Raw genomic sequence first — 22,738 nt, 5'->3', positions numbered from 1 at the left:
GAGTCTATGTTGCAAAAGAGATTTTGAGTTGACGTTGTAGGTCCTTGGCCAACCAGCTTCAAAAAGGTTGGGCTGAGAATGAAGATCTTCTAGATCAGGCTAGTAATGTAGAATTTGACTGCTTGAGGCTTTTGTACAGAGGATGGGTAAACAGGTTAAATTCAAGACTTGGTGATGACTTACATGTGAACGTTCAGAGAAAAACTTCAAGGATGAAATCAAGCCTCTGATTTGGGACAGTGAGTGTAGCCAGAGCTATAGGCTTGGTGGAAGATGAACTAAGTTTGGAGTATTCAGACAGAGAGAAATGGACAGTTGAAAATACAATAGGCTTGGTGGAAGATGAACTAAGTTTGGAGTATTCAGACAGAGAGAAATGGACAGTTGAAAATACAAGTCTACAGACACAGAACTGAGAGTCAGTAATGCTAGTTTTAACTGAAGGAATTAAGATCATCCAACAGTTATCTGGTAAAATGGAGGTACTCAAACTTTTGTGAAAAGTGGAGCGACTCAATAGTAGGAAACATCAATACATAAGGGGAAAGAGTAATATAAGAGAAATGATCAAGATTGGGGTTGGAATATCTTGGTGTCTAGCCCAAGAAAGGAGTGGTTAGGTCAATCATAACACCACAGAGATCAAGTGAAAGAAGTGGTAAGAGATGCTAGCTTGTTAATGGTTGAGAGGGAGGTGAAAAAGTGTAGACAGTGTAGGCCAGTGGCAAGGGTTTTATTGAAATTTCATCTGTAGCAAATTCTTATCATTTTGGGGGACACAGATCCTTTTCATAAAAACTACAGTTGTCCCCTTTTCATAAAAGTGAACGTATACATAAAATTTTACATGTAAGTTTAAGGGGTTCATAGACCCTCTGATTAAAGTTTAGTGATCTATAAAATGTTTAGGGCTGCATAATGTAAGTGATTTCCAAATATGGTTTATAGCTTGATGCTAAGTCAATCTCTCAGAAACAACTGCTCCTTTAGAAGTGAATCTTGCTGGGTACACTGCCCAGACTTATACTATTAAAAGAAAGTAGTTATGGTTATCAACTGGGAGATTCCAATTTCTGAAAATGATGGAAGGCTGGGGATTATTAGTGTGGCTAAAATATGTATTATCAGAATTAAAAGAATTTTATGATCCACAGAGGCACCCACCATAGCCTTGTAAGATGTACTAAATCTTTTACTTGGAATGGGAAAGGTGACTCTACTTTTTTTCCTATGGGCAATTGTCCTTACACCCATCAGAGAAGTTCTCCACATAGTCCCCTTTCTATGGCTGCCACAGTGCCCCTTCATCTTACTTAGTGTGCCTTCCCTATCCCTAATGCCAGCCTCAGCTTTTCTTAAAAAAAAGCAAAATCAAAACAAAACATCATCTCTAACTAGAGATAAATATACATCATTTCTGATACTGACTGCAAATAAAAAACCATGCCCTTAGAATTTTATAAAGATAATGTGAAAGAGGACTGTATTGCTTTTATCACCCTTTCTAAGATATAACCATTTTAACTTTCTAAAACTTATGAGTTGAGATACAGAAGGTCAAGTAGTAACTTCAGAGCTTGTATAATAGGGCATTATAAGCATTTAAGGAATATATTTGATTATGTTACCTACCTACCAATGACCATATAGTGGGTAAAAGAGATTAATTTTAAAATGTCCTTACAGTAATTTCACTTTGTTAGTTCTATTGAGTCTGGAAGTCTGGAGTGTGTCTTAGTCTGGAAGCTCTGCTGAAACCTGTCCACCATGGGTGACCCTGCTGGTATTTGAAATGCCAGTGGCATAGCTTTCAGCGTCACAGCAACACACAGCTGCCACAGTATGACCACTGACGGTTGATGTGGTTCCCTGACCAGGAAATGAACTCAGGCCTCGGCAATGAGAGAGCTAAATCTTAACCCCTGGACCACTGGAATAATTTCACTACTTATAAAGAAATGTTAATAAATTTGTACATATATTCTACTAACCCATGAATCTAGAGAAATATTTATCTAATAATAAATTTTGTTTGCTCTGATTTAAAATCTTTTCATCTTCTTGATTTTTTTTCCTGTAGCTAAACTAGAAATTTATAGTTTTTTGCCTAAAAAATGCAATGATGTTCTTTCTTATAAGTTGCCCTCTCTGATTTTCTTGTCAGCCTGCTTCAAGGAAATCCATGTGTTCAATATACTTGCTCGCAGTTTGGCCCACACCAAGTGGTTGTTTAATCCAAATATCTGAGCAGCAAACTGAGCTGATCCTTCTGGAGAAAGTATGGTTGAACAGCCAAGACCTATTGGTTCAGAAAGGAAAAGACAGAAAATTGAACTATCAATTAGTAATGAAAATACCATGTAGCAAACTATTTTATATTCAGAGAAGTCCTGTTAGCCACAGACTGTAAAAGCAACTGTGTTACCCTTGTCTAAAGTAAGATCTGTGGAAGGAGTTTCCATATTTTCTGTGGGAATGGTAAAATGATTATAAGAGGATAAGTAGTATTTACCTGCCATGAACAGATATTTTATATGTATCATCTATCACTCTTCTCACTGAATCCATTTGCAAAGAAATTTACCTTTTTCAAAGTTCTTTTCACATACACTATCCCCTGTAAATCCCTGGTGAAAAGCAGTAGAAATAAAACAAAGGATAAGGTAAGTGGGTAGAGGCACTCTTCTTAGACAAACTTGAGGTATGTTAATTGTTTTAATAATTTTATACCTACTCCTTTTGTCCCTGCACTTGAACTATTCTAACATTTTTAAGCAGTAAAAAAGTCAAATGCAAAGAATAATTTTAAGTAATATCAGGTGATAAATAAATTCAAAAATAATAAGATCTAAAAGACAGTAGAGGAAGAAAGTTGAGGAAGAACTTCCCCAATATTCTTGGAATTCATCAGGCTCTTTAACTCTATCCCCAAAAAGAACAGACTAAAGTATAAATCACAAGGTCATTTTATTAATTTGTATTAATAAATTAATTTATGCAGCTCCAATACCTTACTATGTGACATTGGTCAAGTTACTTAATTTTATTGTCCTTATCTGTAAAAGGGGAATGATAACTAGTAGCTACCTTATGTGAGGATTCCATGAGTTAATACAGATAACATGCTAGGAGCACTGCCTGGCACATAGTAAGTACTCAGTGAATGTCAACCATTATTATTAGTATACTATATACTAATATATATACTATATTAGTATACTATCCTATATTAGTATACTATATATACTATATTAGTATACTATACTATATTAGTATACTATATACTTAGTATATAGTAGTATACTAAGTAGAGTGTTCCACTCCAGTGCCTACAGCCCAGGACTCCCTTTTTGACATCAGGAAAGCTTAATTAGCAAAAAATGAAGTTATCTAGTGAGCATGCTATAAGAAAAAGAGAAAGGGAGTTTTCAGGATTTTACACAGGCCACTGTAAAACTGTTCCTCAGAAGATTATCCCCAATTCCAATGATTAGAATGTACAAATCTTCCAGATTCCGTCTCTCCTTGGACAGTACTAGATAAAAACTGCCAAATTTTTGGTCATCACATTTCCCTTTTTCTAAGCTCCATGGATAATGCCTATACTATTCCTCTGGCATAAACTTGGTTATAGCTTCATTTATAGCTATAGTAGATTTCTAACTTGGAAAGCTGATATCATCAGATGTCTAGGTAAAGATGGATTAATCACAAGATGTATCTCTGAAGTCATATAAGAACAACAGTAAAGGGAATAAAGAAATAGACATAACATACAAGAACAAAGAGATAACAACAATAACACTTTGGCACCTGAAAGGCAAATGGAGTAGTAACTAACTTAGCAGACCAAGAAAATTTAATCCTAACCTGGAAGCAGGGAAAGATGAAAAACAACTTGACTGACTTTACAAAACCCACTCAAAGGTTGAGGAATTACTGGCACCAGATACCTCTGAAAGGAGGAGTGGGATGAAAATGGGGCTAAAAAGAAAAAGACTGAGTGAAAGCAAGAAGCAGTGAGGGGCTGGCCCCGTGGCTTAGTGGTTAAGTGCAGGCACTCCACTACTGGCGGCCTGGGTTTGGATCCCGGGCGCGCACCAACACACCGCTTCTCCGGCCATGCTGAGGCCGCATCCCACATACAGCAACTAGAAGGATGTGCAACCATGATAGAGAACTATCTACTGGGGCTTTCGGGAAAAAAAGGAGGAGGATTGGCAATAGATGTTAGCTCAGAGCCGGTCTTCCTCAGCAAAAAGAGGAGGATTAACACGGATGTTAGCTCAGGGCTGATCTTCCTCACACACAAAAAACAAAAAAAAAAGAAAAGAAGCAGTGAGGCCACTAGATCCCCTTCCCCACTCTATGTGCCTGAACAATTGCCCCTTCTGCACTATGGCAGTTTTAAATTTTTCTGAAGGTAAAACAGACTTTAGTCCAGACTTCTGTGGACTGGAGGACACCAGGCACAGTTACGGCAAGGAGTGCCATAGTGAAAACGGGATCAAATTTACACACATATGTTAAGATCCCCAGCTTTCAGAATGCTGGCGACCACGTTTATTCCTCCAGGGAGCAGACTGAGACTGGAAAGGTTCTGGGTAATTCTGGTCAACACATGAGAAATGATCGAAAGACACCGATGTGAGGGGTTATTCAAAGAAAAACCCTACCAGATCACCCCACAGTGGAGCCTACTTTTGACAAGCAACACCCACTTGAACAGACCTTCCAATTGGTTTTTTACAGTGTTTCACTCTTAAACAAGAGCAAAGAGCCAAAGATTACCAGACAGCTGAGGAAAGGAACTAACGTGAAAAAATATATAATAATCTCAAAGAGATAAAAGATGTTATTACAAAGATTAAACAAGAAAAGAATGTTTGGGGGGGGAAGGAGACCAGAGAACAAAAAAGAGCTGTTGGAAATTAAAAATACTATATACAAAATGAAAAACTCAATAGAGTTTTGGATGTAAAGTTGAGGAAATATTCCAGAAATTACAGCAATAAGAGAAAGAAAACAGAATAGAAATCAAGAAGGTCCAAATCTGAATAATAAATCCAAAAATGAGAGAAGAGAGAAAATGGAGGGGGAAAGGAAATTATTATGTAACTTACGAAAATTTTGCAGGACTACAGAAGCAGAGCTCCACATTAAAAGAGCCCACTGAAAGCCCAGGATGAAAACAGACTCATCAAGACACACCTTTGTGAAATTTAACACTGGATAGACAAAAGATCCTCTAAGTTTCCCAAAAGAGACAAAATTCATAAATGACCTAGAATCAGAATGGTGGCAAGGCAATGGAGTTCTGAATAACGCCAGAAGCTACAAGACAATGGAGTAATGCCCTCAAAATTCTGCTGGAAAATGGTTTTCAACCTAGAATTCTATTCCTAAATTACCAAGTATGTGTGAGGCTACAATAAAAACTTTTTAGATATACAAGGTCTCAAAAAGTTTGCCTTTCGTAACCTTTCCTCAGGAAGTTCACTAAGAAGGCTCTCCAACAAAATAAGAAGTAAATCAAGAAAGGGGAAGACATGGGACCTAGGAAACAAGAGATCCAAGACTGAAGAAAGGCAAAATGAATGTCTGGGATGATAGTAAAGAGAGATCTTAAGAAAATAGCCATGCAGTAGGCCTATAGAGAAGCCAGTCCATATTGTAACAGATCAGAGGGCTAAAGTACTTAGACTAAACACATATCAAGAGCGGATTTACACAACTATGAGAAAAGTTTAGTGTTTAAGTAATAAGCAAATCAACTCTTAGAAACAATACTGACTCTCAGGACTTGTAGATCAGATCATTATCTTGGACCATGATGAGCCTACCACAATACTGTTATTCTATGAGATTCTGCTCAATCAGCTGATTGATAAAATTTCCTTGTATGTTAATTATTCTGGTCCTTAATTTTTTAAAATAAAATTTCATTCCCTCTACAGAAGTAACATAATCAAATTTACTTAAAAAACCCTCAATACCATGAATGATGTATTCTTGGGGGAAAAAAACAAATCTGAACTTGATCTAACTACAGAACTCGCCACCAGTTTATAGAAAACATAGGGGATGAAGAGCATGTTAAACAACATCCAGGAATGTAATCAGCCAAATTCAAAATGTGGAAAATTAAACAGGGCAAATGTAGAGGAAAAAAGGAAGGAGATGAAGAGACTTAAGAGAGATATCAACTAAATGCAATGTAAAGATTGTGTTGGATCCTAATTTGAATAAAGGAACTGTAAAAACAAATGAGATGATTGGAAAAATTTGAACACTAACTAGAAATTAGATGATTTTAAGAGATTACCATTAATTTTTCTTAGGTGTGAATATGATATCACGATCATGATTTAAAAACTACAGTCCTTATCACTTAGAGCCTTACTTAAATATTTAAGTATAAAATGCTATAATGTCTAAGATCTGCTTTAAAATAATCCAGAAGAGGGCTACAGATGAAACAAGATATTAATTGTTGAAGCCAGGTAATGGGTACATGAGATTTCATTATGTTATTCTCTACTATTGTGTGTTTGAAATTTTTTAATAAACAATTTTTAAAAATTCAATGTATCTCACCACTGGGTAGTCGAAGAGAAGACCATACATCCTGAGCTCCCCAGTCTGGAGTGAGAGGAGGACAGCTGATAACGGGATATGCAGTGTTACCCGACATCACCGGTCCTAAACCATTGCTTCTGCCTGCCACTGCCACAAACACAGTGGGAATGCTATCCCCTAGGGAAATCAGTTTAATTGTTAAACATTCAAAAGAGATTTAAAGACAGCTTTAATAACAAAAGGGACTATGTGTCTTAAATATGACACTATTAAATAAGACACTATTATTACATATATATTCAAAATATGAAGTTCACTCTGCCTCTTATTGTATGTCAAGTAATAAAGTAGCAAGAATAGGTCCGGCCATCTTCAACATCTACAGTATAAAGGGAGTACCAGAGTGTTAGTGAGGGAATGGCTCAAAGGCCCCCTCTACTATTGCCGCTTAGGCTCACTGCAACGAAGAACGACACCACCCGAACCAGTGTCTGTCCTGGTGTCCTTCAACCAATAGGGTACAGGGAGACACAGTTAACAGAGACTAGGGTTTAGGAGGACTTCTTGAAACAAGAGCTGAAGGCAAATTCAATAATATAGTACCCAACTATTTAAGATCCTTCAATATATTTTCTAACATATCTCTTAAACATTTCTTTCTTTGATAAATTTATAAATTATTCCTTTGTTTCCTACAGCAGAGATGCCTTATCTGGAATTCAAAATTTAATGTATCTCCATTTTTCTGGAGAAAGAGTTCTGGCTTTTATTAGCTTATCAAAGGGGTGTGAGACCACTCCCCACCCCCCACAAAAAATTTTAATAACTATGTTCCTGTGGCGACTACCTTTGGAAGGAACATTCAATCAAAACCTTTTCCAGTTGAGAAACATTTGGTTGTGTCTCCAGGGCACCATTATTTTAGATCAATGCTATCCCATCAAGACATTTCTTTTATATACTGAATTCTGCAATTATTCCTTAATTTCATGTTTGACTGCTTCCCAGGAAAGGCTAGCCATTCAAGATACTTGAGAGGATCTGCTGCTTCAACCTCAGGCCTCCCGTAAATCATGTGGGGCCTAGTCTCTGTTGGAGCGTATTAGAAACAATGCTTGAGGGCCTTATTTTTAAGTAAAGACTAGTTCTAGTCTATATTTTCCTTCCATGCTTGAATTTTCAATTCTTTCTCCCTGATCCCTTCTTTTATAAGCTCCTAGAGCACCTTAAACTCTCTGGAAATGAGTATCATGAAAGCCTAGAATAAAACATTTTTTCCCTTGGAAATGTGGCAAACCTCTTTTTCAGCATCATTAGCCTAAACATCAAATTTTTTGGCAAAATCAGGGTAACTTCCTGAGATGCTCTAGTTATTTGACATTTACCTTCATACTCAGCTTTAATCCTCAGTGTTTCATCTGGCCCTTTATGGGCAGATGTTATCCGAAGTTCACATGGAATGCCAAAATTTCCACAAGCCTTCTTGATCTTTTCACAGTGACCGAGATCAGAAGTTGAGCCCATCAAGACTACAACTCTGCACTGACTTTCTGGTTTCAGAAGCAACTGGAAAAGAAAAACATGGATAGGCAAAAGAAGATAAGGACCAAAATGGATAAATATAGGCATGAGTACCGTAATAATAGTCAGTTCACAGAGCTATAGTTTATGGTAGAATTACATCTGCACAGAGTATTTTCTTTCTTAGGCCAAATTTAAGACAGAGAAAAACAGAACAAAATGGTAGAGGAGTTATTTTTCAAGATAACCTCTATATATAAAGGAAAGCAGCTTCATAATTAAGACCTAAAGAGTAAGATTTTTAACCAGATAAATTATGTTTACTATTATAATAAAAAACAAAGATACTCAAATCTTCTAATTAATATTCAGGAAGCTATAATATAAAATATTTCATCCTTAGATTTTTAGTACATTCTGTTTAATGGAGGTTTTAAGGCATAATCAGCCAAACTACAAAAGTCATGTTATAAATCTTTGTAAGTTAGTGGCTTGGAATTCAAAATGCATATTTCCATGGAAATGATGTTCTAAAAAGGTCGTTATGACCCTCAGATAACCACAAACCCCATTCAATTTCCAAGGAATTATAGTAATAATAATACCATAAATCTTAAACTGACATTTTCACGTCACATGGAGCTCCAGTCTGAACTCTACTAATGGAACCCATTCTAATGGAACTCTGAGTTGCAGTGTTGTGGGCGGGAAATGTAAAGCTTCTCCTGCAGGGGCAGGGAGGAGACAAGGATTCCAGGTTTCCCCAACGGGATTTGGGAGTAGTATAATGGCCAGCTTAACAGGAAGGGGTTCCATATGCCAGTGAGGCAAGTTCAGCTGGTACATTTCTTAAAGGTCCTCTTTAATCTTTAAAGTCACTGGGGAAAAAAAGGCACTGCACTCTGTCACTCATTTTTTCTTTCTGAAGCAAGATTTTCTTGGAGAAAAACATGTAATACAGTATGGACTTATTGCAAAACATGTACCTCTACTCTTTCTGCAACCCACTCAAAATTTTTCTTTACCATCTGGAGCCCTTCAGGAGTTACTTCCTTGAGATCACGATATGACTAGAAAATAAAATAGAAAGTTTAGAATACAAATATTCTATTAGTAACATCCTTCCTATCTGAAATTATTTGGTTTCTGAGTTTGGGGTACAGATTAGGAAGAGTTAGCATAGCAAAGAATGTATCTGAGTCTACAAATTGATATCCTGAATTAGACTAGAAAAAGTTCAGATAGTGAAGTATACTTACATTTTCATTTAAAGACAAGTGCTTTCTATACTACCAACTACAATTAACTGCCCTGAAAATTCTTATCTATTAAAAATAGAGGGGCTTGCCCTTATTTTGTTTTTTACAGGAAAGAGTAGATATGGAACCTGATAAGATCCAGAAGACTTCGAATAGAGTTCCAGATCTGCCACTTACTTATGCAATTGTGAAGATCTCTATCCTCTCAGAGCCTTAGTTTTCAGTTAGCCAAACAAGGATACTACTTGCTCTGTGTGAGCATCTATTAAAATAATAAATGAGAAATCTGCTTTATAAATGTAAAGTATTATTCCTATCTTTTTTTAGGATACAGGAAACATAAGAGATATTTATCTCTAAAAATAAATAGCAATCAACTCAGGTTCATATCATAAGAATAATTGTCTTTTCTTTTCTTCCCATCTTCCCTTTTTCCTCCATCCCAGCCTGATCTTGCAAAGAATAAAAAAACCTCAAGCATTACCTACCTGTTTGTCTTTCTGTTGGCTTCGATCTCCTGATGGCCAGAGTCTCCAGGAATCATTATCAATAACATCAGCAAGAACAATTTCTTTGGTGGTTACATCAACACCAAATTCAATCTAGAAACAGAAAATCACCAAAGAAAAGTTTCTCAAAACTATACTACTAAAGACATTTCTCAGTTATAGTCTTCCTTTTCAAATCTCCATTTTATTGGTACCTTCATATCGACCAGAGTACAGTTCTGGGGCAACCAGGATTTCTCCAGTATTTCAAAAATAGCCTGTGTAGCATGACTCATGATATCCACTTCGGTTTGGCCTATAATAAGTCCAGCAAAGCAAAATTTTGCAGCAATTAGCTGTTCCTCAGACCACTGTGGATCATTATTGGCATCATCCTGAGAATAAAGTATAGGAGTACAATTAATTTAAATACAGAAATTTTTAACTTTTCAGATAACCTGAAGTCCTTTTTGCCTTGAGCATGAATTCGACAGAAATATTCATTTTCTTTAAAGATTTAATTTTTGTTTAAAATACCTTTAATTCAGAGCAATTATTTTTAATTTTTCTGCTTTTTATAGCTACTTTAAAACTCAAAATAGGGCCAGCCCCGTGGCTTAGCAGTTAAGTGTGTGCACTCCGCTGCTGCCAGCCTGGGTTCGGATCCCAGGCGCACACCGACGCGCTGCTTCTCCGGCCATGCTGAGGTCGCGTCCCACGTACAGCAACTAGAAGGATGTGCAGCTATGACATAACAACTATCTACTGGGGCTTTGGGGGAAAAAAATAAATAAATAAAATTTAAAAATATATATATATAAAACTCAAAATATTTGGATGAGTAACTTATTCTAGGTCATAAAGTGAAAGAATCTACTCTCTATAAACTAATTTAAACACAAGTTTGTGATTTTTATTTTTCTCTAATCAGAGTCACCAGAGATGCTAAGAAGGCTGAAACATATTTTAGTCCACCAAACTTTTCAAGATGCCATTTTCATAACCTCCTAATCTTATTTTTGATAAGAATTTATACAAGACCACAAGTCTTTAGAAACATTACTTGATAATTCAAGAGACTTCATACAAAGTAAAGAGATTAGTAAAAAAATAAAATACTTTCATTTTATTCTAAGTAGTGTCCCAACTTTACATGAAGTTTTTCTTTTATTATGGATTCTTGATTTGTATAATTTTATAATCATAATATGAATGCTTTCAATTGTGCAGTTCACTGATTAAAAATGCAACACTGACATTGCTTCTGAAGTAGAACTATGTTTAACAGCATAAACAACAGAAAGAGAAAAGCAGTTTCAATAAAAACCAGTACAAATTCACAACCACCAATCCCTACATCCTACATTGTCTATGTTTTTGCTTATGAGACATTGATAATAAAGTTTTTCTGTATTTGAATATAAACAGAGCCCTCATATTAGCCTTTACTTCAAACTCTTCAACAATAAATTCCAAAATTTTTTGACTTATTACTTTTCTCTTCTTCCTAGTAATTGCTAATTTTAATTTATTCATTTTTTATTTTTATTTTTATTTATTTATTTTTTCCCCCAAAGCCCCAGGAGTTGTATGCCATAGGTGCACATCCCTCCAGCTGCTGCACGTGGGACGCGGCCCCAGCATGGCCGGAGAAGTGGTGTGTCGGTGCGCGCCCGGGATCCGAACCCGGGCCGCCAGCAGCGGAGCGCACGCACTTAACCACCAAGCCACTGGGCCGGCCCTAATTTATTCATTTTTTTAGTCATCTTGGTTCAAAGTAAGATAAGTAGATTTTCACAGATGTTTTCTTTTAAAAATCTGAATTATCATTGCTAGTGCACATTATTCGCTTATATTTCTAGAATGACAATTGCAATATCAAAAGCTCTAATAATGTTTAACTTTTTTGACTTTGTGATTTTAACTTTGTTGATATGTTATAGTAAGACACAAAAGCATAAAATAATTACCTTGAAAAACATCTCCACTTTAGGTGGGTAAAACTTATATCCTTCCTTGACACCAGGATTTCTTTTGACAAAAGAACCAGTTGCTATTCTTCTACAAACCCATTCAATTGGAATCATTTCACACTTAGGTGCAATGAAAGCCGTCTCCCCACATTTTCTGGTGAAAGCAGTTTTGATGCCTACATATTGATGATAAAGTTAAAAAAAACATTAAAATTGTATTTATAAAGATAGATCTGAGAAATAATAAAACTCTACCCTTTACAAAAAAAAAAAAAAAAAAAATCCTATCTAGCCAAATGCATTACCCTTAAATGGCACTATCAAAAATAAATGTAATTTTTAAAAAAAACGTACAGGTAGGAAAACAAAATTATTAATATGGCTTTCTACTGCTTATCAAAATATTCAGGAATATTTCATTTTAATGTCATATCACAAAGTATATACTGGATCAGAAGATCTGGTGTCTAGTGACTTTAACATTCATTCATTCATTCAAAAAATACTTGAGTACTTCCTCTGCCACTGTATACCTAACTTTGCACAAAGCATTTAACTTATCTAAGTGGCAGTAAATTATCTCTAAATCAGATTTGGTTGCAGGATTCTATATTCTATGGTTCTGTATAATACGGGCCTTGTAAAATATCAACATACTTACCACAATCAAATACAGCCCTAAATTTTAGATAGCTTATTTCTCTTAATATTTGAAGCCAATAATCCTTGAGAAAAGCATCCAACAGGTAGCAGCAGGAACACAGTGGCCAACTTGGCCAAGAGCAAAGAAAACATTTGCCATTCCCTCTCGCTTCTCTCTTGCTCCAACTGTTATTGGAAAACTAAGGTAAAGAGCTGACTTGTGGGCCGGCTCCATGGCTTAGCGGTTAAGTGCGCGCGCTCTGATGCTGGCGGCCCGGGTTCGGATCCCGGGCACGCCCCAAGGCACCGCTTCTCCGACCAACCCGAGGCCCAGTCCCACGTACAGCAACTAGAAGGATGTGAACCTATGACATACAACTATCTACTGGGGCTTTGGGGGGAAAAAAATGAATAAATAAAATCTTAAAAAAAAAAAAAAAAAAGAGCTGACTTGTGATGTTCGGGATGGGAGCTACTTTATGTGGTGGCCTTGGAAAATAACAACCTCTCTAATAATTGTTACGATGTATCATGAACCATATGATCCAGCAATTCTACTTCTAGATGTATACCCACAAGAACTGAAAGCGTGAATTCAAACAGATAGTTTTACACAAATGTTCACAGCAGCATTATTCACAATAGCCGAAGGGGGGAAACAAGCCAAGTGTCCACCAACAGATGAACGGATAGACAAAATGTAGTATATACATACAATGGATTATTCTTCAGTCATAAAAAAGAATGAAATTCTGATACATGCTGCAACACGGATGAACCTTGAAAACATTATGCTAAGTGAAATAAAGGCTAAATATTGTACAAGTCCACTTATATGAGGTACTAAAGTAGGCAAATTCATAGGCAGAAGGTAAAATAGAGGTTACCAGGGGCTGGGGAGAAGTGGGAATGAAGAATTATGGTTGAATGGGTCAGAGTTTCTGTCTGGGATGATGAAAAAATTCTGGAAATGGATAGTGGTGATGGTTGCACAATTTTGTGAATGTACATAATGCCACTGAATTGTAGTAAACTAAAAATGGTTAAAATGGTAAATTTTATGTATGTATATTTTCCTACAATTTAATTTTAAAAAGTATCAAGACCTACTTCAGGTCAGGTATTGTAAATTCATTTTCTTTTTGTTTAATCCTCATAACACCTGACAAGGTAGATAGTGTGAGTATCATCCAGCAAAACAGATAAGGACACTGAGGCACATTGTTATGTCAGCTAGTACTAGGTAAAGGAAGGTTTCTAACCCACAGTGTCTGAACTCTATAGGCTGCCCACATAACCACTATAGTATACTGCCTCTCCTAGAAGTGTTATTACATCATGGTACCAAGTAATAATATAGCATTAACATGAATTAAAACATCTCCTGGGGGCCGGCCCAGGGTTCGCCACTTCGGATCCTGGGCGCGCACCGCGTGGCAAGCCACGCTGTGGCGGCATCCCATATAAAGTGGAGGAAGATGGGCACGGATGTTAGCCCAGGACCACTTTTCCTCAGCAAAAAAAAGAAGATTGGCAGATGTTAGCACAGGGCTGATCTTCCTCACAAAAAAGAAAAAAAAACAAACATCTCCTGCAAATGTGTATGGGTTTACATAACAATGCTCATCTTCAGAATGTAATGTTAGTACCCTAATCCCAATCCAGTCTTCTAAAATCAATTTCTTGTTACCAGGGAAGGACTGGGGATCTTTGATCTTATGTATATTTCCATACATAAAGGGAACCGACATTTATGGAAACTTTGCACTGTGCTAAGTGTTTTACATGTTACCTCGTTTAACCATACATAAAATTTTTGAGGTAGGTTTTATACTTTACAGTGAAGAAAGCCAAGGCTCAAAGAAGGTAAGAACTTTGACAAGCTATGTGATGCTGCCAATCAGTAACGGAGCCTGGGTGGCTGGGCCAGTGGCGCAGCGGTTAAGTGTACTCGCTCTGCTTCCGCAGCCCGAGGGTTCAGATCCCAGGCGCGCACCGATGTACCACTTGTCAAGCCATGCTGTGGCGGCATCCCATATAAGGTAGAGGAAGATGGGCAAGGATGTTAGACCAGGGCCAATCTTCCTCAGCAAAAAAAGAGGAGGATTGGCATTGGATGTTAGCTCAGGTCTGATCTTCCTCGCACATGCAAAAAAAAGTAATGGAGCCTCGACTTGAAATGCACTGTCTGGTTCCAAAATCTGTACTGGTTTCTCTGCATTCCCTCTGGGTTTGACCAGTAAGATTTAATTCAAACAGGGGAAAGAGTAAATTGTGGTATGCTTCATGAACAGGAACTCTGGGAAAGAATGTTAGAGTACAAGTAAAATGGTCATTTTAACCTTTAATGACTGATAGGGCTTATGCGCTGGCAGGTGATTTATATCAATCCTTAACTTGAGGTGGTTACTACACACCCGGCTTCAAGAGCTCTTCTTTTTTAGGTCTGTTAATCATTAGTCATATTTGCTCATTTGTATATCATGCTTGACAGACTAGTATCCAAATCTATTGTTTAAATATATACTTTTTTTTTTTTTGGTGAGGGAGATTGGCCACGAGCTAACATGTTGTCAATCTTCCCCTTTTAGCTGAGGAAGATTGGCCCTGAGCTAACATCTGTGCCCATCTTCCTCTATTTTGTATATGGGATGCCACACAGCATGGCTTGATGAGCAGTCTGAACCAGTGAACCCTAGGACCCCAAAGCGGAGCACGTGAACTTAACCACTATGCCACTGGGCTTGCCTCAACAATAGTTACTTTTGCTCAAAGGAAAACCCTCCCCCACATCTAAGAGAACCAAAAGCACAAAATCAACTTATGATAACGATCTCATACAGAAAAAAAAATTGCTTCTAAAAGACAGATTCAGTTTAGATGATATAGTAATTGCTTCTAACACACATGCTAACCATTAAAGCAAATTTCAGGACTGCTTACAATGAGAAAAAGAACTCCCCTCATTTGTCTACAAAATTCAAAACTCCTATCAAGATTACTAAGAAAATGTAAATGTCACTTCATACTCTGAATTGCATGGCCATGTATGATAGCTAATCAGCCCACATATCCCTGGGGCCACCCATGTATTAGGGCTGCCCAGCTCCCCATCTGTGGTTTAGCAACTGCAGGACTGTTATTCCTAGCACTACCATCACACCTAAATGTAATTACAGTGCATTTCTGTGGGGGAACTGACACTTAAAAGGTTAAATTTCAATTTTTAAGTACTGAAACCAAATCCACGAATTTCATGAACTCAGGTACAGCTTGTAAAATATCCTTTCCATGGAAAAACAGTATTACCCATATGTATTATTTGTACAGTATTTTAACAGTTTGCTCTTGAGTGACAATGAGAAAACTAGAATCCTAATTTACTGATTTTATTCTGGTGCTCTTTCTATTTTAATTTCTAAAAATACCAGTGAACTTAACCACTAAATTTGGAACATAACCTGGTTATAAAGAAAGCAGTTTTAAATAGACCATTGGTGGTCAGCTAGACATAGCATTTATTTAACCATTAGCGAGTAAAATTACATAAGAACTCCTAATCTGGCCCCTAAAACTAATCTGTTGAAGAATTTTTAAAAACTTAGGTTTTCCTTTATTTCACAGTATATAAAACCCGGAAAACACCTTTCAACATTTCCTGTGAACCACGTGAGTTTCAGCTATGTTAAGTGTGCTAAAAACAGTACTTTAACGATAACTGTTAGAGTACTTCACTTAGGGTGACCAACTTTCCCAGTCTCCCCAGATACAGGACTTGCAGAGTCAAAACTAGGAAAGTCCTAGACAAACAGAGACAACTTGGATCACCCTAATTCACTTGTCCTAAAACCCCAGAAAATGCACTGAATAGTGCCTTACTGAATAAGCAAATAAAAACTTGAGTCTGTACTCACCTTCCATTACTTGAAAGTATATATACATAACCCCATAGCTATGTACAATTACTATGGGCACATAGAAGCTAATTTTTTTATTAATTTATAGGGTTAAGCAACTTTTTAAAATTTTAACGTATATGGGGAGGAGATAACTTGGGAGGTCAAAAATGGGATCACTTTATCTGTACTGTAAAAGAAACTTAAAATTAGTTTGATGCTCTCTCTACAAATCTACTCAGTCACTGGGAAACCACCAATCAAGGAAGCCTTGAAATAAAAAAAAATTTTGGATCGTATTACTTACGAACTGTGGGAGGTCCTTTCAATTTATAGCAATACACTCACTTTCGATGCATAGAAGGATTTATAATGTGGATGACAATTTAGGTTGGCAATTAAATATTATTTTTTCACACTAACTTAAAAATGTGAAACAGGGTACTTTAGAAGAGGCAAAACTACTCAAGAACCCATTCTGTAGTGACAATGGATTTAACTTGAAATTTCTTGTTATTTTGTGGAAGGCAGGTACACGTATCTTGACTAGAAACAAAACTATTAAATTCCACTTTGGATTTAAGAAAAACTAATTTAAGAAAGATTAATGCTTACTGGAAGCTCTACGAAATGAAAGGGCAACTGGAATATTGGAAGTAAAAGGAGATAAAGTTATTAAATTATAAAATTAGAATGAAGATAATAAGGAACAAAGCTTTTATTTTATAGATAAGGAACCAGAGGCTTTAAAGGCTGCATGATCCAAAGCCATGAGGCCTCTTGAGGGAAAGAGCTCAAATTTTTTACTAGTTGAGATTTCACACACTACAGACCAATCAGCTACTGACTAAATCCCTGCAAAAACTCATTATCCTAATTCCCCTTCTTTCACTCCTTATGCCCTCCACACAATGTTCTGATCTTAATTTCATCTTTCGAATAGAATTCTCTATTGGAAATAATCTTCATTCAGTTTTAGAGTAGGAGGTAACTCCTGGAGATCTTTGATCTAGTCCAAATCTCTCACTTGTGGAATGGCAGGATAAGAAGGTGTGGTTGCAGTCTTCAAATACTTTCCAGGGCTTTCAGGCGGACGAAGGTTTTGAAATTCTTCATTATCTCCAAAGGGCAGAGCAAAGAATAATTGTATAGAATTACAGGGACTAAATTTCAGTTCAGCTGCCTAACATGAGAATGGGCTTCCTTCATAGGTAAGTTCCTCAAGACTGAAGATTGTAGAAGAGAGAAGTTGCAGAGAAGATATCAGTGCCAGACAAAGACAGCAGATTGTTAAGATTCCTTTTTACTAACTAAATGATACTACTTACTAATTCTACACCAAGTAAGGTGTTACAGTGAAATTTAGGAGTTCCTGGCTTGATTTAAATAAGCTTAGCTTGTGAAACATCCCCAAACTACATGTTGTTAATCCAAATGTCATCTCCCCATGAAAGAGATCAGAGAGTGTGTGCCCGTGAAAGACAGGAGGTTGCGGGGGGAGTCACTTACCTGCTTCCTCTACCAAGTGAAAAACATAACTGGTAATGAACATGTTCTTAATTCAAATAATGTCACTGCCCCATAAAAGGACCAATATGTGCGAGAGAGAACACGAAGGGAGAGGCTATTGGGAGAGCCACTTACCCGCTTCCTGTAACAACTGAAAAATACAACTGGTAATTTTATTTGAGATTGCAGCTTTTCCTTCCAGGTGATTCTTTCTGGCTGCATTTCCTGCTGTAATCTGGTCCTTGGACTGCAGGAGGACTTTTCCTGGACTATCTAACAATTCATAGACTTCTTTTGTTTTACCCTCATAGAGTTTTTTACCAATGTTCAGTACTGTGGAAACAAAATGGAAATATCAAATTTCAGGAAGAAATTTCCTGAATATTGAAGACTAAATTATCTAGAATGATGAAGCAGTGAGCATATGGAGTGATTAAGTAATAATTTTAATAAAAATTAACTCATCTGCATAGAGCATTACTCTATGCACACTCTACAAAAGTATTTTCACATGCATCATTACATCTGAGTCACACAATTTTATGAAGAATTATACTTATACAAATAATTATAGAGATCAGGAAACTATGTATCAAAAAAAGGTGGAGGTCATGCAGTTACGAAATGGCAGAGCCAGACAAAATCCTACGTCTTCTGATATCAAATTCTGTGTTCTTTCCACTACCAACCTGCTTCTTTCATAGCAGACCTGAAGCAGAATTAAGATACATTAAAATTAATGTAACAACACTAGTATTTTCTTATATATACTCATAATACAATAACTAAACTAGCTTGCAGGGAAAAAAATGCTGAATTTTTCCTGATTCCTGCTTTCCACGGCAGGCAAAATGGGAAAGTTCAGCCAGATGGGTTTCTTGATTTCAAGTTAATGTGTCAGAGGAGGCACCTCCATCCACTGAAGTCCATTTGGAAGCACCTCTTCCTATTTCTTAATCCTGCTTCCCCACCCCCCTACCATTAATCCTTTCCCTTCACTAACAGTTATAGGAAATCGTTGAAGAAGTAAGGATAAGAGAATCCAACCTGGATGCAGGTCCTAAGACCTAAAGAAAAGTAGACCCTGATCATTACAAAGACTGATTTAGATGAAGATCAGAAATAACAGAAGTTAAACTAAAATTTCCAAGGGGAGAAATCACCCCTCATTCTCCCAGAACACTGACTCATTCTCAGTATTAGCATTTTTTTAGTGTCCCTGTGCCAGGAACTGGGGATAAACAAGTAAACAAGCCCAAGTTCCTGCTTTCAAGCCACCTGAGTCTGAGGGGAGCTGAAATTAAATAAGACATCATAATAAGTATAACATGAGAAATACACAGACTATGGGATCACAGGTTCATAGCAGGGCCACCTAACCTAGTCTAGACATCAGAGAAGGAAGTCTAGAACAAAGTGAGGATTAGGCTGAGATTTGAGGAATGATGACAATTTAGCCAGAAGAGGGGAAGGGGTAGGTAGTGGTGGTGAAAAGACCACTATGGGGTGAAATGGGGTGAAAGTGCATGGCAGAATTTCAGTATGGTTGGAGCACTGTGTGTGTGTACATTGTTGTTGGGCAGGGATGAGGGGGCAGCCGCTAAGGAGCAGAAAGGAAGGGCAGGAGATAAGACAGGCGAGTTGGGCAGGGGTCAGATCACCAGCTAGCGGAGGTAACCACTAAGACAGGCGAGTTGGGCAGGAGTCAGATCACCAGCTAGTGGAGGTAACCATTAAACAAACCAGTTACAATTCAGTTTTATAGTTGCCACTACAGGGTATCTATTTTAGAGGACGAATTCCCATCCTCCTATTCTAAGTGCTTGACTCACTGACAAGGTTTAAAAGGCCCTTCAAGATATAGCCCCAGCTTAGTGCTCCAAATTCAGATTTTTCTCTTCCCTTTCTAGAATTCCAACTTCCATAACTGAATTTCTATCTCTTCCCTCCCAGGCTTTTGACATGCTCTTCCCTGAGGCCTGAAACATTGTTCCCTTACCTCCCATTTCAATACTCATCCTTCAGGCCTCATAAGCATGTTGACTGAGTTCAGACTTTCTCCATGTGACTTCTGAGCACTTTAGTAAAATGACCGATTTCTGTGTTAAAAAGATCATTATGAGTGCTATGCGGAGAATGAAATAAGGAAGGGGTGGGTGGAAGAAAACTAGAGACTGAGAGCAGTTAGCATGCTATTGCAGCAATCAAGGCAAGAAATGTCCTGGTCTAAGTAAAAAGCAGTGGCAAAAGATTCAAGATATTTAAAAGGTAAACATTTTAAGAACAATTGATTCAATATGGAGGATAACAGAGAGGGAAGAGTTGGGGGCAGATCCCGTGGCCCAGCGGTTAAGCGTGTGCGCTCCGCTGCTGGTGGCCCAGGTTTGGATCCCAGACGCCCACGGATTCACCGCTTGTCAGGCCACGCTGTGGCGGCGTCCCATATAAAGTGGAGGAAGATGGGCACGGAAGTTAGCCCAGGGCCAGTCTTCCTCAGCAAAAAGAGGTGGATTGGTATGGATGTTAGGTCAGGGCTGATCTTTCTCACCAAAAAAAAAAAAAAAGAGAGAGAAGAAAGAGTTAAGGATGTTGCCTAGGTTAGATAAAAGGCAAATGAAAGTTTGTACCTCCTGCCCCTCTCTCCCTATTTAATTGAATCAATATTTATTATGTAGTTGATAAATAGGGTAGGAATTTCAATTAATGGGTAGAAATAACGTAAGAAACAATCATAGGACACATATGCTACAAGTGCCAAAATGCCTGCTACAAATTCATAGATGAATTCAGAAGAGACTGCTGAAGACTGAGAATAATTCGTGGAATTGAAATGTTAGAGTCTTGAAAAGTAAAGAACCTCCACAGAAGAGGTAAGAACATCTAGGACTGCGCTGTGCAATAAGGTTGCCACTAGCCACATGTGGCTATGAAACACTTGAAATGTGGCTACTCCAAATTGAGATGTGAGTTAAGTGTAAAATACACAATGGATTGCAATATGGAAAAAAAGGATGCAAAATATTCCAATTTTTTATATTGATTACATGTTGAAATGATACTATTTTGTATATATCAGGTTAAATAAAACACATTAAAATTAATTTCACCTGTTTCTTTTTACATTTTAAAATGTGGCTACTAGAAAACAAAGTTACATATAGTTTCATATTATATTTCTATTAGAGAGGACTGTTCTAGAAGAAACAGTATAATAAACATAGAGAAGAGTAAACTTGTTGAATTAACCTGACTGGAATGTAGGCTTAGGATTCACAAGAGAGAAAAATTAAAGTTAGGGCTGAAGAGGTTGGAAGCAAGCAGTACGCAGGATGTGAATGAAAGTGTCTTCAGAATGGATTTTAACAGCACTTAGATTGCTATTGAACATTTTTGAGCAAGGAAGTGCCATTTAGGAACCATGAAAGTGAAATCTTAGAAATATTAACCTGTCAAGAATACGTAAGATGGAAGAGTCAAAAGCTCAGAGATTCTACCAGTTTAGAGGCATGGCAGGAAAAATTCTGGTCTAATACCTTGATTTTACGGAGTTGTTACTCGTGATCATCTGGAGCTTTTTGTTTAGTCTGTAATTTTTTACCTAAATTCAAATTTTCTACCTGGAAGAGAACGTACTGACTGGGCAACACCAGCAATTTGGTTCACCACAAATTTAGAAATTGAGTGTGTGGAGAAAACAAACGTTTTATCAGCATAAATGGCACAAATGATCGTTCCCGAGGATCTGACCACTCACGCACAAAATGATTACGTAAATAAGTAAACATGATAAATGCACACTGAAGCAAGGAAAACTTTTTTGGCCTGGTGGTTTTGGAGCTCTCCACAGCCATCATGGCATTAAAAGATTACTTTAACAAACACACACAAAATCTGGACAGAAAACAGCAAGATTTTTGGAAGGCTCAATTATTAACTTGCTGGAATAGCAGGTTACTATTAACCTAACAAGAAAAGCAAGACCTTGGTTTGAAGAGTCAACACTAGAGGTTCCTGTGGTTGTTTTACAACATCTACTGATTACAAACGCCATTTCCAGGCACCTCTCCAACCCCTGGCCATTTCTCGTTCTTCTTCCCCATCCCGGGGGCAGCTGTGGGTGTTGCAGCAAGTTCGGAGAGGCCCGGGAGCGCTTTGTTCAACGCACTTCTCGGCGGAACCTGGGCCACGTGTCCGCCGCCTAGAGGGGCCGCTGCAGGGAGACCCAGCACCGCCCCAGGAAGGATGCCGTCCGCGCGAGCCCGCGAGCTCAAGGCCGGGGGACGCGAAGACCGAGGAGGACAGGGCGGCCCCGGCGTACTCCTATGGAAGCCTGTTACTCACCCTCAGCAGTCGCCATGATCCTGCGTGGGCTCGGGGCCGCGGCCGCGCTAGGAAGAGAGGCAGGACTCTGGAAAAGAGGAGTGGCCAGAGACGCTCACAGACACGCCTCCGGAGCGCCCACCCGCGCTCTCTGCCAGCACCACAGCAAGGGCACAACCCTGGGCCTTTCCGCAGACACCTAGGAACTTACACTCCGGCAGCGAGCGCTTCCCCTAGGTTTCCCGCCGCGCAAGCGCAGCAACGCAGACCCTCCCCCCGCCCGCGCGGGCGCTGTGGCAGGAAAGGTGAAATGTGGCGCGCACTGGAAGCCCCTCCCCATTCTACAGCAGCTCGCGACCCGGGCCCCATTTCCGCAGCGCGTGCAGGTCACAGATTGGAGCGTACCAAGTAGTGACGGGCGGGGAAAAGCCTGTGGGGAGGGCACGCAAAGTTTATATCTTCTGGGAGAGAAATGATGTTAACCCCGCTAGTCTCATCACCCCCGCATTAGGCTCTGGAAAATAACGGAGATTTCCACGTGCAGAAAAATC

General features: G+C 38.2%; 1 protein-coding gene across 2 annotated transcripts; it reads right to left on the bottom strand.

Moving 5' to 3' along the window:
• Window positions 1–719: 719 nt before the first annotated feature.
• On the bottom strand, window positions 720–22,664 carry PAICS (phosphoribosylaminoimidazole carboxylase and phosphoribosylaminoimidazolesuccinocarboxamide synthase). 2 transcript variants are annotated; one of them, XM_058547139.1, is made up of 10 exons: window positions 22,593–22,664; window positions 22,209–22,275; window positions 18,003–18,200; window positions 11,818–11,996; window positions 10,063–10,242; window positions 9,848–9,961; window positions 9,087–9,170; window positions 7,965–8,145; window positions 6,598–6,756; window positions 720–2,299 (listed from the first exon to the last, which is right to left on the bottom strand). In XM_058547139.1, exons 2-10 carry the CDS (start codon window positions 22,222–22,224, stop codon window positions 2,133–2,135), a joined length of 1,278 nt encoding a protein of 425 aa, XP_058403122.1. In that variant the 5' UTR covers window positions 22,225–22,275; window positions 22,593–22,664; the 3' UTR covers window positions 720–2,132. The 2 variants fall into 2 exon arrangements, with proteins under 2 accessions (XP_058403122.1, XP_058403121.1); XM_058547138.1 differs by lacking the exon at window positions 22,593–22,664 and adding an exon at window positions 2,585–2,627 and having other exon boundaries at window positions 2,259–2,299.
• Window positions 22,665–22,738: the final 74 nt, after the last annotated feature.

This window comes from Diceros bicornis, chromosome 8 (genome assembly GCF_020826845.1).
Source record: "Diceros bicornis minor isolate mBicDic1 chromosome 8, mDicBic1.mat.cur, whole genome shotgun sequence".
Classification (NCBI taxonomy): Eukaryota; Metazoa; Chordata; class Mammalia; order Perissodactyla; family Rhinocerotidae; genus Diceros; species Diceros bicornis.
The sequence above is the reverse complement of the archived record's forward strand: the minus strand, read 5'-3'. Positions and strand labels throughout refer to the sequence as shown.